This window comes from Strix aluco, chromosome 1, assembly GCF_031877795.1.
Source record: "Strix aluco isolate bStrAlu1 chromosome 1, bStrAlu1.hap1, whole genome shotgun sequence".
In the NCBI taxonomy this organism is placed as follows: domain Eukaryota; kingdom Metazoa; phylum Chordata; class Aves; order Strigiformes; family Strigidae; genus Strix; species Strix aluco.
In genome coordinates, this window is record NC_133931.1 from 25,990,300 (window position 1) to 26,005,732 (window position 15,433).

The 15,433-nt window shown below is 38.8% G+C and overlaps 1 protein-coding gene across 3 annotated transcripts in view; it reads right to left on the bottom strand.

Moving 5' to 3' along the window:
* Nucleotides 1-1,663: 1,663 nt before the first annotated feature.
* The window catches only part of DPY19L4 (dpy-19 like 4), a 38,483-nt gene continuing 24,713 nt past the window's right edge, over nucleotides 1,664-15,433 (bottom strand). For all 3 annotated transcript variants that reach the window (XM_074815736.1, XM_074815715.1, XM_074815726.1), the window contains 3 exons: nucleotides 15,215-15,347; nucleotides 12,409-12,567; nucleotides 1,664-8,601 (listed from right to left, as the gene is read on the bottom strand). In XM_074815736.1, the coding sequence (XP_074671837.1) occupies nucleotides 8,437-8,601; nucleotides 12,409-12,567; nucleotides 15,215-15,347 (457 nt within the window). In that variant the 3' untranslated portion in view covers nucleotides 1,664-8,436. The remainder of the gene's footprint in view (nucleotides 8,602-12,408; nucleotides 12,568-15,214; nucleotides 15,348-15,433) is intronic.

Sequence of the window (15,433 nt, forward strand, 5' to 3'; positions counted from 1 at the left end):
AACCTGTGCTGTGACAAAACAAATATATATATATTTGTGGACGCAAATGCTACCCTACAATTTAAAGAGATACAAACACCCTTGAGGTGCGACTGACGGTGATTACCAGCTCTAAAATTATGTGGCTGCATCCCAGCCAGGCACGGCTGAAATATTGCTCTTACTGGTGTCGGGCAGTTATACACGCGTTAAATGTTTTCAAATGGTAGAAGTTATTTATAACGGGCTGTTTGGATGCTTTTTCAAACAATAACAAAAGGACCAAACTACATTTTTTTGTTAGAAATAGGAAAGTATTGATGATCAGTGGGCTGGAGCACCTCCCCTATGAGGACAGGCTGAGAGAGTTGGGGTTGTTCAGCCTGGAGAAGGCTCCAGGGAGACCTTGTAGTGGCCTTCCAGTACTTAAAGGGGGCCTGCAGGAAAGATGGGAAGGGACTCTTAGCAGGGAGCGTAGTGATAGGATGAGGTGTAATGGTTTTAAACTGAAAGAAGGTAGATTTATATTAGATATAAGGAAGAAATTCTTCACTGTGAGGGTGGTGAGACACTGGAACAGGTTGCCCAGAGAAGCTGTGGCTGCCCCCTCCCTGGCAGTGTTCAAGGCCAGGTTGGACGGGGCTTTGAGCAACCTGGTCTAGTGGAAGGTGTCTCTGCCCATGGCAGGGGGGTTGGAACTAGATGATCTTTAAGGTCCCTTCCAACCCAAACCAGTCTATGATTCCATGAAAAGATTAAACATCTCTGTCATATCAGCCTTTTCAATGAAAACCATTTCTCTTCTGGAATTGAGGGGTGGGCAGGGAGGTGCAGTTCAGCTGATGAGGATTGGGGAAGTCAAAGCACAGGCTTGTGTTTGGGGCTCTCTACGGTCAGTGGGTGATATTCTGTTCTAGTAACCACTTTGAAAACCAGGAAAAAAAATTTTCCACTGTTCACAGTTGACTTTATGTGCTCGTCAAGGATCAACTGGCAGCTAAACAGTTTAAGGAAGGGTAAGCAATTCTCAAAAACTGTATTATATGTGTATAGGCATGTACAGTATATATTTAAATGCTACAAGACTGGCCATTCTGGAGTAACCTCATATCCTTTTGAGGACACTGCCAAGAAAACGGTATGGCTCTTTCCGTGTAGCTGTATTTTCCAAAGGAACTTGACTCTTCCTGTGAAACTGAAGCAGAAACCACAGACTGATACTGCATTAGCCCAAGAGGTGACGGCTCTTGGCTCTTATAGGGAACAACACAGGGAAGAAATAAATGTAAACAATGGAATAAGCTCCTTAAATACCTTCAGGACACTGTCAGCTTCTATTGCCAAAGAATCATAGTGAAATTTATTTTTAGGATTCTTCTCTAGGAAACCATATCTGGTGAACTGAGAACTGTGAAATGCAACCACTAAATCTAAGAATTGCTATTCAGAGGCCAAACTACCAGCAAGCCCAACAGCCTTCCTCTGGCGCTCTCTCACAGCTGGGACAAGTCCCTAGAATGCAGCCAGCAGCTCAGACTACAGCTCAGTTCATCGTAAAATTGGCCAAATTGGGAGGAAAAAAAGAAAAAAGAAATAAAAGCAGCAGCATTTATCCAGGTGTTAATAATGCAGAAATAGATGCAAATTACACTGTTAGTGCGTTTCAGAAATAAGTTTTCACAATGAAACGAAAACAAGATTTGATTTTAATGTACCTCTCTAAAATTGCATAAACAGGTCAATCACTTCTGCAGCAGTGATTTGTATTGCCATCCAGGGTTGAAGTTAGATGAACCAAGGAAACCACACGTGCTCGTTCCAACATCCAGCAATTACTCCAGGGAGACCACAGCTTCTGCACTCAGGCTCTCGCAGACAGTGTAACACACAAGGCAGCAAGGAGCAGGTGGCTGCACTCTTGCCTGGCCTTTGTCAACTTTCTTCAGAGGGGAGAATGGCTTAGGGCATGATTTTATATTCACCCTCATCTTACAGAATCTGCTGGTATTTACCGCAACAGTGTAGAAAAGTCAGTCTTGACCTGTTTTTGGTCTTCCTATAACCCATCAGTTACAGTACCATCAGGAGTTAAGGCTTGACAACAGACATTACAGTTATAACTTTGAAACAAGACGAAATTCCAAGGCGTTAAAAAGATGCTAAAAATTCTGAAGGTAAATGTATGTACTGCTGGTGTTATAATCTACTGAATAGTTCAGTATTACTCTACGTTTGTATATTCTATATATGCAGTTTAATTAATAGAGATGCATGTCATCTCATTACTATTAAAAAGTGTCTACCACATTTGTTACCTAAGCAATCTGAATGCATATGGGAATTGGAAGTATGGTAGTCTGGGTCACCACAAAAATTGGGTAATCTGGGAAACTAGGTCCTAGAAACAGATTACAGAGTTACCGTTGAAGGGGGAAACCCCCCAAACCAACAGTAGTTTTACCCAACACCTCGCAAACATTAATTATAATCAGAATATATATTTTATACAGAGATATATACACACATAAAATACATATACACACTTTTATATAAACCTATTTATATACACAAATAAATATATACTCTATTATATATAATGGAATATTCTGTATTTCACAGCTGGTAACCATGGTCTCAGTTTTGGATAACGACATGGAAGAGTACACAAACACCAACATAGATTTCATGGTGCCAGGAAGCTCCATTCCCCTTTCAGCTAAGCAATCACAAAGCCTGGGTGCTTGAAGAATTCATGGATAAACCTGAATACTTCAACATCAGCACATTTCCTGACTGGTCTAAAAGGAAGCAGTCTGATGAATGTTCAAACTCAGAACCATTATAAATTTAAGACATAAATACATATTTTTTAGGTGCTGTATGATTGATTTTTGGAGAAGCACTTCATAGTGTATTTCTACCATCTTCTGAGCTTAACTAAAATAATCTCAAGGTTTTCATATCATTACAAGGTAAATTATTACAAAGTAGTCTGCATTCAAAGATTTCACTCTTACTAATAATATCTTATAAAATGATAGAAGGCTCCAATATATGTAATCATGATCTGTAAAAATTCAAGACAGATGATACATTAGTTGATTAAAAAAATAAAGCAGTAAGCATTTGATGTTGCATAGCAATTTATTTCCAGGTGACATGCTTGCTGTAGCAAGATCTTTAGGGAGAAAGTCAGAGTTCAAGAATTCCATATTTTGCCCCTCATCCTCATGCCAGTGTGTCTCAACAGGTAGTTACAGTCAGCATGACATGGATCTAGTCTGAGCAGGCTGCTAATCCTCGAGAGGTGCAAGAGTGTTTACGCTGCTCCATCAGCCGGTAAGACAGATATTTGAGCTATACTGCACAGTCTTCACTTGACTGATAATTGCATATGCAAATAATACAACAGAATACAAAAATCATTTTATTACCGCAACAGAGGAAGGAGGTTAATTCATTATGAACTACACGTTTTTTGTGAAAGAGTATCAGACTTCTCAAAAGAAAGCATAAAACGGTTTGTGTCCCAAACACTCCATACTTTCTGGACTTGGCTTTTATTACAATTTTATTTTTTTTCACAGAAAAAAAGTTTGTCACAAGAGAAAAATATTTACTATGTATACATTATTTTGATAAAAAACTGTCTAAGACAACAAACAGGATAAAAGGAATTGGATTCCTTAGATTTGTTATTAAATAGCTGCACATAGATATGTCCATATGCCATATACGCTACTGCTAAATGTCACTGTTAACAAGTAAAGCACCACCAATAATTGTTCTGCATTACTGAAGTAACGAAGTTTGAAACTTTGAAAGGCATTAAACATCCACCTCTTTTCCATAAAATAAATAGGTAACCTTAAACATCACTCGAAAGGCAGAATTACATACATTTAACTGCGCTGAAATCAAAAACACTGCCAGATTAATTACACATTTAACATCTAGTTGAGGTACCAAACAATTCAGAAGACCTTCAGGCATCACTAGCTCTGCATTTGGCGTAGTAAGAGTGCAGCAATGTAACGGTGATATTTTCTTTTAGCTGTACTGATGAAGTAGAAACGATTACTAAAATAACACACACTGCATCTTTCAGAATTTTCACTTTTTGCCCCCCTAAAATTAAGTTTTAAAAAGAGTACTAAAGGCATGATTATACAGATTTATGTTGAGGTATTAGTTCACATGAAATATTGCTTGTGTTGGAATAAACTCAGCTTTTCTTTCATTTCTAATACCATAGTACTCTAGAGTCCACCTGCCCATCAATATTTAGATTTATAGATTCAATCACCATTAGCAATAACAGAAGTTACTCATTACAACTCCAAAACACAGTAGTAAAACAGACCTCTCTAAATGCAAATACAACATGCATGCCCTCGCATTCACACGAACAGCCTACGCTTTCTCCTGTTAGATTTTTGGTTAAAGGATAGGTTATATGCCGTTTACAGCAGTCATTAAAGAAGTGTTTCAATGACAGTTTACAATCCCTACCACCTGATCTGCAGCTCCTAACCACACAAATTGCATGGAAAAGCTGATGAAGGGTCACAAGATTAGGACATTTGCAGATGTCTTAGTGAAAATAAGGTGGTAAGAACAAGAATTGGTCCCTAACCTTCTACTTTTCAGTAAACAGTAATGCCACCAGAGCAAATAGAGTGAAGAATTTTCAATGCCTGTAAATCTTTTGGCCCTCTTTCTTCCATATTTGTGTATCTCCTCCTTACCCCACCGCTGGAAATTGTATTTAGGATTGTATTGTATTAAACTGTATTTCCATTTACTCTGGAAGAAATGAAATCAGTATTTTTTAAAATAATATGAATAGAAGCTTATATTCTTAAATGCCTTTACTTAATTAGTCTCAAACGTCTGGCAAATCTATTAACTGAGTTCAAGTACGTGGTAATTCAGGAAGTGAAAGAGCGTTTTTATAAGTTAAGACAAAACTGTACATGTCAGTTTAGTTGTGGTTTGATTTAACTTTAATCCACAAGTCTAACAGTAACAGGTAAGTGCCTGAAAATACTATACTCAATTTATTCTTTCAAGGTAATTTTTTTGCATTTACTAAGATCAAGCATATCAGAAATTGGAAATCTGAAGGAGGAAATAAGCCAGCAAAGTAGCAGTACAAATTGCTACGCAATTTCTTCCCAGCGAACAGCTGTTCGATAGCTGCACCACTTACTACATGAGCATCCTTGGAGGCTGGGGTATTAAGACACAACGGAAGTTCTAGAAATCAGAGGGACAGGAATTAAAACAACCAGAAATCTTCACAAAAAGAAACACAAATTTTCGTTTAATAAAAGCTTGCAAGGCACATGTTTCAACTGAATTGCAACATCTACAGCAAAACAGATCAAAATTTGCAAAACGTTCCCCCAGCCCTTTCAGGGAGTTAAACCTGCGACCTGGCTGAAAACCAAGCTAGGGTTGTGTGTACAAGTCCGAAGTAATTATGCCCTATTGCTGTTCTTCTGAGGGATACCATGAAACTTACTGTTTATTTTTCACAGAAGGTAGAGATTAGAATAGACAGTAATATTTTTGCTAACCCATAGTTGGATAAGAAATTCAAGCTCATCATTTTCTGTGTAAGATATGATTCCTCCAGTCACTCATTTTAAAAATTACGCCTTTTTACTGGAACAACAGCACTGTTTTTCCCACATAAAAGGCTCCTTCTGTTACTTAAGGCTGCTGTGCCAATGGTGCTGCAATACAATTTTCTCTAATATAAAAAGCAAGGTAAAAATCTTAAATGATTCTCCTAAAGCAGGATCAATTGAAGTATCAAGAATATATCTTAAAAACTATGACAAAACTAATAATAACAACTATGTCACAGTTCAAATAAAGTTCAACATGTTTGTTTAAACATGTATAAAGGCCAACGTGCTACAAGGTATTTTTCTTTAGATGTACGATGGCCTCATTTGCATTTTTCTTAACATGTGTGCTCTACATGTAAGTATTCAAACTACGTTCTGTGTGGTAACGCATACATACAGCACTGCGGTAAAACACAACAGGCAGTCAAGGATAGTTAAATATTGCATCTTGGCATGGCAGTCTAAGGCATGAAGCCGTAAGTGACTTCATCCACCCAAGTGCAGCTGTAACCCTGAAGTTTGCTACCTGCAATGCCTTATTGCTGTTATGAAATGATATTCATGAATGATTAATTTCAAGCGGGTAAATGACTGACACACAGACATGTAATTCCTTGACAATGATTCAAACAAATTTAAATTGTGTAAGAAACTCTAAACTTCCAAATATTACCTCTACATCCATACTAGCACATACAGAGAAGGCTCCCGCAGGCCTGCCATAGCTCAAGTTAATACACTAGCTTCTGTTGTTATAAGGTAATTGGGAAGTCTGAAACAGTCCAGTGCAGTAAAACATATGCACTTGTGCATAAGCAAATAAATGCGGGCTGCATTTGACCAGAGACGCACATACACACTGCCCTCAACACAATGACTGTAACCCCAGAGAGGATATTTACTTTTAACTTGTAACTCAGTTACATTGATAAAAGTTTCTCTCAGTGATTACATCCAGTATATTAGATGGATTTATCTGAACATTGGTTTCAAATTAAATGCATAATTTAACATCTTGTCAAGACTCATATGCCTAAAAATATAACTGAAAGTAAAAAACGGATTAGACATGTTGACTTTTACAACAGTAAAGCTTTTTTCTTTCAAATCACTCCACTAGTGATAATAGGTTTTAAAAAAATCTCAGCACTGCCTCTTAGTGTAAAGTAAGCAAATATATCTGCATAGAGCAGATAAGAATCACACATATACACCAGCATGCTGCAATTCCTAATAATTTCAGTGTTGAAATCTCTGAATTTGCATTTTATCAACAAGTGCAGTAAGGATCGTTTTGCAGCTTTTGTTTGCAGAATGGTTTGCAGATTTTTCAGTTGGAGGTTCATCCTATTATGCCAGATCCTTCATTAAAGATATCCGGGTTCCAAAGAATCATTCCCACATGCCTGATAGACTGGTCTCTGGGCCAGGTGGAACATGAATGCATAACTGCAGGTAACTCCTAACGAGTGAATAATCTCTTCCAAAGCTTATGTCCTGGCTTTTTGTCCAGCTACACCTTCGTAAGCAAAGTTACCGTTACCTTTTATTGGATTTTCCATTTACAATTTCCATTTACCAGGATTAGGCCCAGAGCTGGAATTAAAGCATCATTCATTTTCTTGAAACTATATCAGCCAGCAACAAACAGGATGAACAGATAATTTCTTAAGAAAAATAGCTGTAGAGGCAAAGGGAGTCATATAAGGAAGACAAATTTTAAAGGGAAGCAAGATTGCAGAGTACTTTCCCAAATTTTCAAAGATCTCAGTGTAGTTGCATAACTGATATAGAAATAGCTATGAACCACTATTTATTAATGGTGGTGATTATAGTGTTTTAAATTACAGTTATGGCACTATCTCAATATAACCATCACATAGTAAGTTGAATGAAATGAGTATCACTGATCCATCCCCATACAGACACACAAATATACCAGCACGCACACAGAGGGGGTGAAACAGAAGTGCAGAAGTCTCAGTAGCAAACCTAGTTGTCCTGCTACACTTGCCTAAAAACAAGTACAGCATATGGTTGTATACTGGCCCATTCTGATGGCTGCTAAGACACGCATCTGCATACACACATACACATTTAAGCATGGAAAAATCCTGAAGGCAAGTTCTTTCCAAACTGAAGATCTGACCTTGTCAACTCCTACTGCTAGGTCTAAGCACAAGCACTTCCATCAACACGTCTCTAAGACACGTAGAGACCAGCGTCTTCATCTATGGAAGTGTTGTTTAAATTAGATCTTCCTTATTTGATTTAAACAAACACTATAGCTACACATAAGATGTATGAATGTGTGTTGATAAACACAGAAATGTTTACAGTGGAAGACGGGAAGAATTAAAACAGCAACAAAAAAAACCTCCAAACACTTACTTGAAAGGACTCAGGATACCAATTGCTTTCTTGCTAGAAAATAAAAGCAGTATGACTTAAATGAGCTCTTTAAATGATTTTTCTGCATTTACTGAAGTCTATCCACAGCAGCTCTCTAACACTAAAGTTAGAAATCTCATTTACATGAAGATTAGGACGATTTATAACAGGAAGAAAAATGCAAAAACGTGGAAGACTGTCACACTTTGTAGAGACTGTAAAATTGACAAATTTTCCTGTTTCCTTCAAGGGTGGTATCTGTGTCTGTTGATCTGTAGTTCAAAGAATTCCAGTTTGTTAAAATAAAGTTGTCAATACACTGCATGTGCGCACATGTATCTGCAAAAATAATTTCCTTGATCAAAAGGAACTTTTCCAACTGAATTTCATTCACAATCAATCCTCAGAAAGAAGCTTGCATGCTTTTTCATGACTGGAAGGATATCACAGTGTTGATTCTATATACAAAGTAGGATCTATTCCAGTATACTCGAGTAAAATAATTCACATATGGAGAATAGTTCATTTTGATTTCATGACAAAATCGTCCATATTTTGAGTAGGCATAGCTGTCGCCTTCCTCACAAACCACCTGTCAGAAAAGAAGATCTAATTAAAATATTGAAGATAAGTGGTTACAGAATGTAGTTCTGTACATTTAACTTACTCCTGTATTCTGTAAATTTCATTATGATAGATATTGTATGATTCCAATAAACTGAAAACATATTCCCCTATAATTTGCTTAACCATCTAAAATAGCCTTTGTGAATTAAGACCTTTGTCAGGATAGCAGACAGTAAAAACAGTCTGCTTTATTCATACAATAAAGAACAACAACAGTGGAAATTATCCACATGCCCTGTTTACCCAGTACTTCAAATCTGACCTGCACATAGCATACCACCTATGTAGGGGAGGAAATTCTCAATTACCTTTTCCAGGACAGGTGAGTTTGACATATCTAATAAAGACTTAAGACACACACACATATCACCCTATAAATTCCAACCAATTGACTTGGAAGCAAACTGCTTGTGCTTTTTAGCATCTACTATGTGATTTTCTTGAAGAAATCCCTTTGCCAATCCTTCTGATGGCACAAATTTACATGGGCTTAAAAAAAGGTGGTAGGACAACTTCATGGAGAAAAATCTATCGGTGGCTACCAAACACAAAGGTATTTCCCCTGAACTAGAGTCCTTCAGCAACTGACCGCTGGAAAACATCTGTCTTACCCTATCAATAATGATATGCTCTCGGCCAGTGTCAGAAACAAGATATCAGACTAGGTCTATAGGACATAGTCCAAGCTAGAAAGTAATACTTACCTTCTTAAACACAGCAATTTAGAAAACATGCATAGACCCATCAAGAGCATAACAGCCTGTCCACTGTCTCACTTACTCTGGGAATAAGTAAATGTTGCAGTCTCAAACTACATGTACACTAGCTTCCACTGGTTTGGAAAGTCTTGACAATCTTTCAGTATGACTTCGACAATTTTTGTTAGCAAGCAAACTGAGAGTTTTGTTTCAAAGCTTCCTGAGACAACACACTATATTAACTTTCAGGAACAAACTATGTCAACTTTCTGAAAAAAAATACTTTATTCCTGGTTGACCATTCCAATATTTCTTCTACAACTATCATTTTTAGCATCCAACCAAGTATGGACTCAGCCACAGACAGGAAGCAGAAGTGTTGTTCATTACTAGCCAACCAGTTTTTTTCTAAAAATATTGGACACTCAGTTGTCTACATTTAAATGTATACACCAGTTGTTTTATTACAGATTTAGATTACAGACATTCAGCAGAACAGATTTTAACCGAAGCTCTCATCATGAACCTTCTTTTCCCCTTCTTAATCTCTCCACTATAAATAGGATAACCCTTGTCACTTCTAATTAGACAAAAATAGTAAATGACTGTTTTTGTGTACTGACAGCACCATTTGTGGCATTTATAAAAGACAGGCTCCTTGCATTGGATATTGTCTTTCGATGGTTTTTTTCCCCCCTTTGATTGAAATTAGCATCGCAAGCAACAACCACTCTGAAAAGTACTGGGAAGTGTTCCTTAGGATGAACTGCTGAATAGCTGGGTGTTAGGAATTAAAGAAGGAATAAACTTATTCTGTTATATGAATCAAACAAAAACTTAAAAACCTGACAGTAAAACTGTGCTGCTGAAGTTAGGATGAGATCAGGATTATGTGCAAGACAGAAGCATGCAGAAGCATGGAGATAAGAGATGAAAGGGCATGAGGGAATGGAATCCTGAAATTGTGGTTAACTGTTCCAGCTGAAATCCTAAATGTGAAGAGGGAAAAGGAACTTACTCATGTAAAAACAGATCTGAGAAGAAACTGAGAGATAACACGCTGATTATCAATGATGGAGGTTATATATACACACACACCCCTCTCTATTATGGTACAGTATATTGGTTATGACATGAATAATCATGGCATGCATGATTTTATCAGCAAGACAAAGAAAGAAGAAGGATAGATTTCAGCAATGGTGTCCTGGTTTTAGCTGGGATAGAATTAATTTTCTTCCTAGTAGCTGGTACAGTGCTATGTTTTGGATTTAGTGTGAGAATAATGTTGATAACACGCTGATGTTTAATTGTTGCTAAGTAGCATTTATCCTAAGTCAAGGATTTTTCAGTTTCCCATGCTCTGCCAGTGAGCAGGTGCACAAGAAGCTGGGAGGGGGCACAGCCACGACAGCTGACCTGAACTAGCCAAAGGGACATTCCATACCATAGAATGTCAGTATATAAACTGGGGGGAGTTGGCCGGGAGGGGCGGATCACTGCTCAGGCATCAGTCAGCAGGTGGTGAGCAACTGCATTGTGCATCACTTGTCTTTCCTTGGGTCTTATTTCTCTCTGTTACCTTCATTTTCATTACAATTATTAATAGTATTAAGTATTGTCATTATATTTTATTATTGGTAACATTATATTATATCCTAGTTATTGTTGTTATTATTATATTTTATTTTAGTTAAACTGTTCTTCTCAACCCATGAGTTTTACTTTTTTTTCTGATTCCCCCCCCATCCCACTGGGAGGGGGGAGGAGTGAGCGAGCGGCTGCATGATGCTTAGTTGCTGTCTGGGGTTAAACCACAACAGGTAAGGAAGTTAATAGAAAAACAGAGACAATATCCTCCATGTATAAACTGGCCAGGAAACCTACAGGTGAAACTGACACCAGTTGTAGATTCCTGGGGAAATTAAGAAGTAATCCCCTAAAAACATATCACCCCTATAATTACTCCCCCAAATGAAAGCAACTACAGAAATTACATGCTTGCATTACAAGTTCTTTTGAAACGTGTATCATCAAAAGTAGAGCTTATAAAATACCTAACACAGATGAACAGTTTGGATTTCTCCCCAAGAACGGAATACAAAAATTTTATACACAAACATATGTATCCTCCCCATTAAAAAAGAAAAAGCATTCAAGCTAAGGATTTACTTGGTATAGTTAATACACAACAGGCTGTAATGTCAAACAGAAACTGAAGTTCTTTTTCTTAGTCAGGAAACCAACTAAGTGAAGGTAACCTGTGATTGCTTTAGAAGTAACTGAAGACTCCCTCTCTCCTCTTGACCAGAGAATAAGCAACCAAACCCTAAGTGAGTTTAGGGCCACTCATGCCTTTATAAAGTCAAAACTTTTGCTGGATTCCCAGGAATCAGATGAACAAGTGATAAAGAGATCACTTTATAAACCCCATTTCATTCCCTGCTTCAGCAGCAAGAGCAGCACTATCAGCATTCAGAACAGACACTGCAGTAGCATTCACGGATATCTTCGTAACTCTACAGTTTATTCAACCAATCTTTCTATCAGCTGTGGCTTAGACTGTCTATGGGGTGCTAACCCATCTGCAAGACTGAACCAAATAGACTTGTAACCTCATCAGTACCAAACAGGCTGCACTGAATTGAATGACAGCCCGGTCCTCAACCCAGGCAGAGTTTTAGAACAACTGAGTTTATCCATTTTAAAATTTCATCTTTAAAGCTAGTGAAGAATGCCCTCTGGGGCAAGGCTTCACTACTTTTGTAATAATCTATTCAGGTGTTACAGTCTTAAACATTTATATATAGTTAAATGGCATTTAATGATTGGCAGAGAAGCAGCACAGCTAGATACTAATGTACTAGGAGGGACTAGCACAGTTAAAGAATAGTTTGAGGTAAGATTACAAGTGTGTAAGAAACAGACAAACCAAAATTGATCGCTTTTAAAATTTATGAGTCTGTCTACATGTTGATTACAATTAGAAAAATAAGATCACCATTATAAGAAGATTTCTTTTAAAATTAATTATTTATGTATTCAAACATTCATTTTTCTTTACTGTTACTTACATGACCATTAGCAATATCCAATAGATCTTTAACTCTACATCCTCTTACAGGTCCCACTTCATTGCAGATTGAATCTTCAATAACCAGAAAACTGGCTTTGTAAGATGTGAGTATCTTATAAATATCCTCTGCTGACCTCTTTGAATAGATCTGATAAATCTATAAATTAAGAAAACATGTTCACGCAATGCAAAAATCAGTGATAAATTAAATACTTGGGGGGGGGGGCGGGGAACAACACCACCTAGTTGCAACAACAAATTATATGTACACACCATGCTATAAAATGTTTGGGTTTGAAATGGTTCCCTGGACACCCAGCCTCATGAGCTGGAAGATGGGGAGGGGAAGCAGAATGAGGTCATCACAATTAAAAAGGAAGTGGTCAGAGACCTGCTACACTGCTTGGATGCACACAAGTCTGTGGGACCAGATGGGTTACACCCAAGGGTGCTGAAAGAGTTGGCAGATGTGCTCACCAAGCTGCTGTCCATGATTTACCTGAAGTCATGGCTAACTGGGGAGGTCCCGTTGGACTAGAGGGTGGCAAATGTGACACCCATCTATAAGAGAGGCAGAAAGGATGATCCAGGAAACTATAGACCTGTCAGTCTGATCTCAGTGCCAGGGAAGGTCATGGAGCAGGTCATCTCGAGTGCCATTAAAAGTCATATAATGGACAACCAGGGGATCAGGCCTAGGCAGCATGGGTTTATGAAAGGCAGGTCCTGCCTGACAAACCTGATCTCCTTCTATGACAAGATGACCCCACTATTGGACGAGGGAAAAAGTGTGGATATTGTCTACCTGGATTTTTGAAAAACATTTGACACAGTTCCCCATAGAATTCTCATAGAAAAACTGGCTGCTCATGGCCTGGATGAGCGAACGGTCTGCTGGGTCAAGCACTGGCTGGATGGACGGTCCCAGAGAGTGGTGGTCAATGGAGCTAAACCCAGCTGGCAGCCGGTCACAAGTGGTGTTCCTCAGGGCTTGGTGTTGGGACCATTTCTGTTCAACATCTTTATTGATGATCTTGATAAGGACATAGAGTGTATCATCAGTAAGTTCACAGATGACACCAAGTTAAGCGGGAGTGTTGATCTGCATGAGGATAGGGAGGCTCTACAGAGAGCCTTGGATAGATTGGATCAGTGGGCCAACGTTAACAGGATGACCTTCAACAAGGCCAAGTGCCAGGTCCTGCACTTGGGCCACAACAACCCCATACATCGCTACAGGCTTGGGGAGGTGTGGCTGGAGAGCTGTCTGGAAGAAAAGGATCTGGGAGTTCTAATTGACAAGCAGCTGAACATGAGCCAGCAGTGTGCCCAGGTGGCCAAGAAAGCCAACGGCATCCTGGCTTGTATTAGAAATAGTGTGACCAGCAGAAGTAGGGAGGTGATAGTCCCCCTGTAGCACTGGTGAGGCCACACCTGGAGTATTGTGTCCAGTTTTGGGCACCTCAATATGAGAGAGATATCGAGGTGCTGGAGCGAGTGCAGAGGAGGGCAACGAAGCCGGTGAAGGGCCTGGAGAATAAGTCCTATGAGGAGCAATTGAAGGAGCTGGGACTGTTCGGTTTGAGGAAGAGAAGGCTGAGGGGAGACCTCATCACTCTCTACAGCTACCTGAAAGGACATTGTAGAGAGGTTGGTGCTGGTCTCTTCTCACAGGTGATTAGTGACAGAACAAGAGGGAATGGCTTTAAACTGCAACAGGGGAGGTTCAGACTGGACATTAGGAAAAAAATTTTCACAGAAAGAGTGGTCAGACAGTGGAATAGGCTGCCCAGGGAGGTGGTGGAGTCACCATCCCTGGATGTGTTTAAGGGTCATTTAGATGAGATGCTGGGGGATATGGTGTAGGGGAGAACTTTGTAGAGTAGGACTGATGGTTGGACTCAATGATCCCAAGGGTCTTTTCCAACCTGAATGATTCTGTGAAATCTCCAAAATAGGTCAGGTAATGGCCAGACATTTGTCTCTGCTGATGGCATGTTCTCATCTTATATACTTCAAGTGGTCTGAAAAGTCTTCAGAAATATTTTGATATTTGTTTCAGTCCAGAGTGAACCACTAATAATCTACTTGATACTCCCTTCCTTGTTTGCTGGACTCCTACGTTCTTTTTCCTTCCAATATATTTGACTTCTTTTTTCTCACTACATTTGGGTGAAGAGGAAGACAGTTCCTGTGAGATGCTTTCCAAGACAAGTATCTTGCTAGAAATTTCCATTTGCCTACTGTAATCCCGGCGTGTTCAAATAAAGACTAAGAACTAATGTAGACTAGCAATTTTGATTTCTTTGCTAAGCAGTCACTGGGCAAGTCTGTTCTGCTTTGTGATCTTCTCTGTGACAAAATACGCAGAATAAAATTTGCAGACAATCATTCAGAAATTACAGCCTGCCTAAAACTCAATATGGTCACACTGCTCAGTAACGAATCTTGTTCATGAGCTTATAAATTATGTATTGGTTTTATCTTGTTAACTTTCTTTACAAGACATCATGCTCTGTTCTCACCTTACACTGTAAACACTTTGAAGAAAAGGCAGTAATTGGAATGCTGCTCGCATGTATTGGGAGTGGCACCAAACAAATAATTTGCATTGCCAGGTGGCCTGGGCAGCACAGAAGGGCAATGCAAATATGTGTCATGAGGAATGTTACAAGGTCATCTTCTCTGGAGCATTAACATTTACAGTACTCCCACTCATCTCAGACAGGCACTTCAGTCTTACATGATGGAACAGTCTATAAATCACTGTTAATACACACACATTTATGGAATTGGATACTCACATTTTCATTTCTTTTTATAAGATCATCATCATTATATAAAGGCAAGCTCGACACCATCCATCCGGTACAAAGCTTAATCACACCCATTAACTGTGGGCTGCCTGCAAACACAGCAGCCACGGGAGCCTGTCGTCTGCAAAAGCAACATCAACATACGCGTCTGAGTACAGGATGTATTTCTCCAAACAATGTTTTTAATTTTACACACTGTGTGCGTCT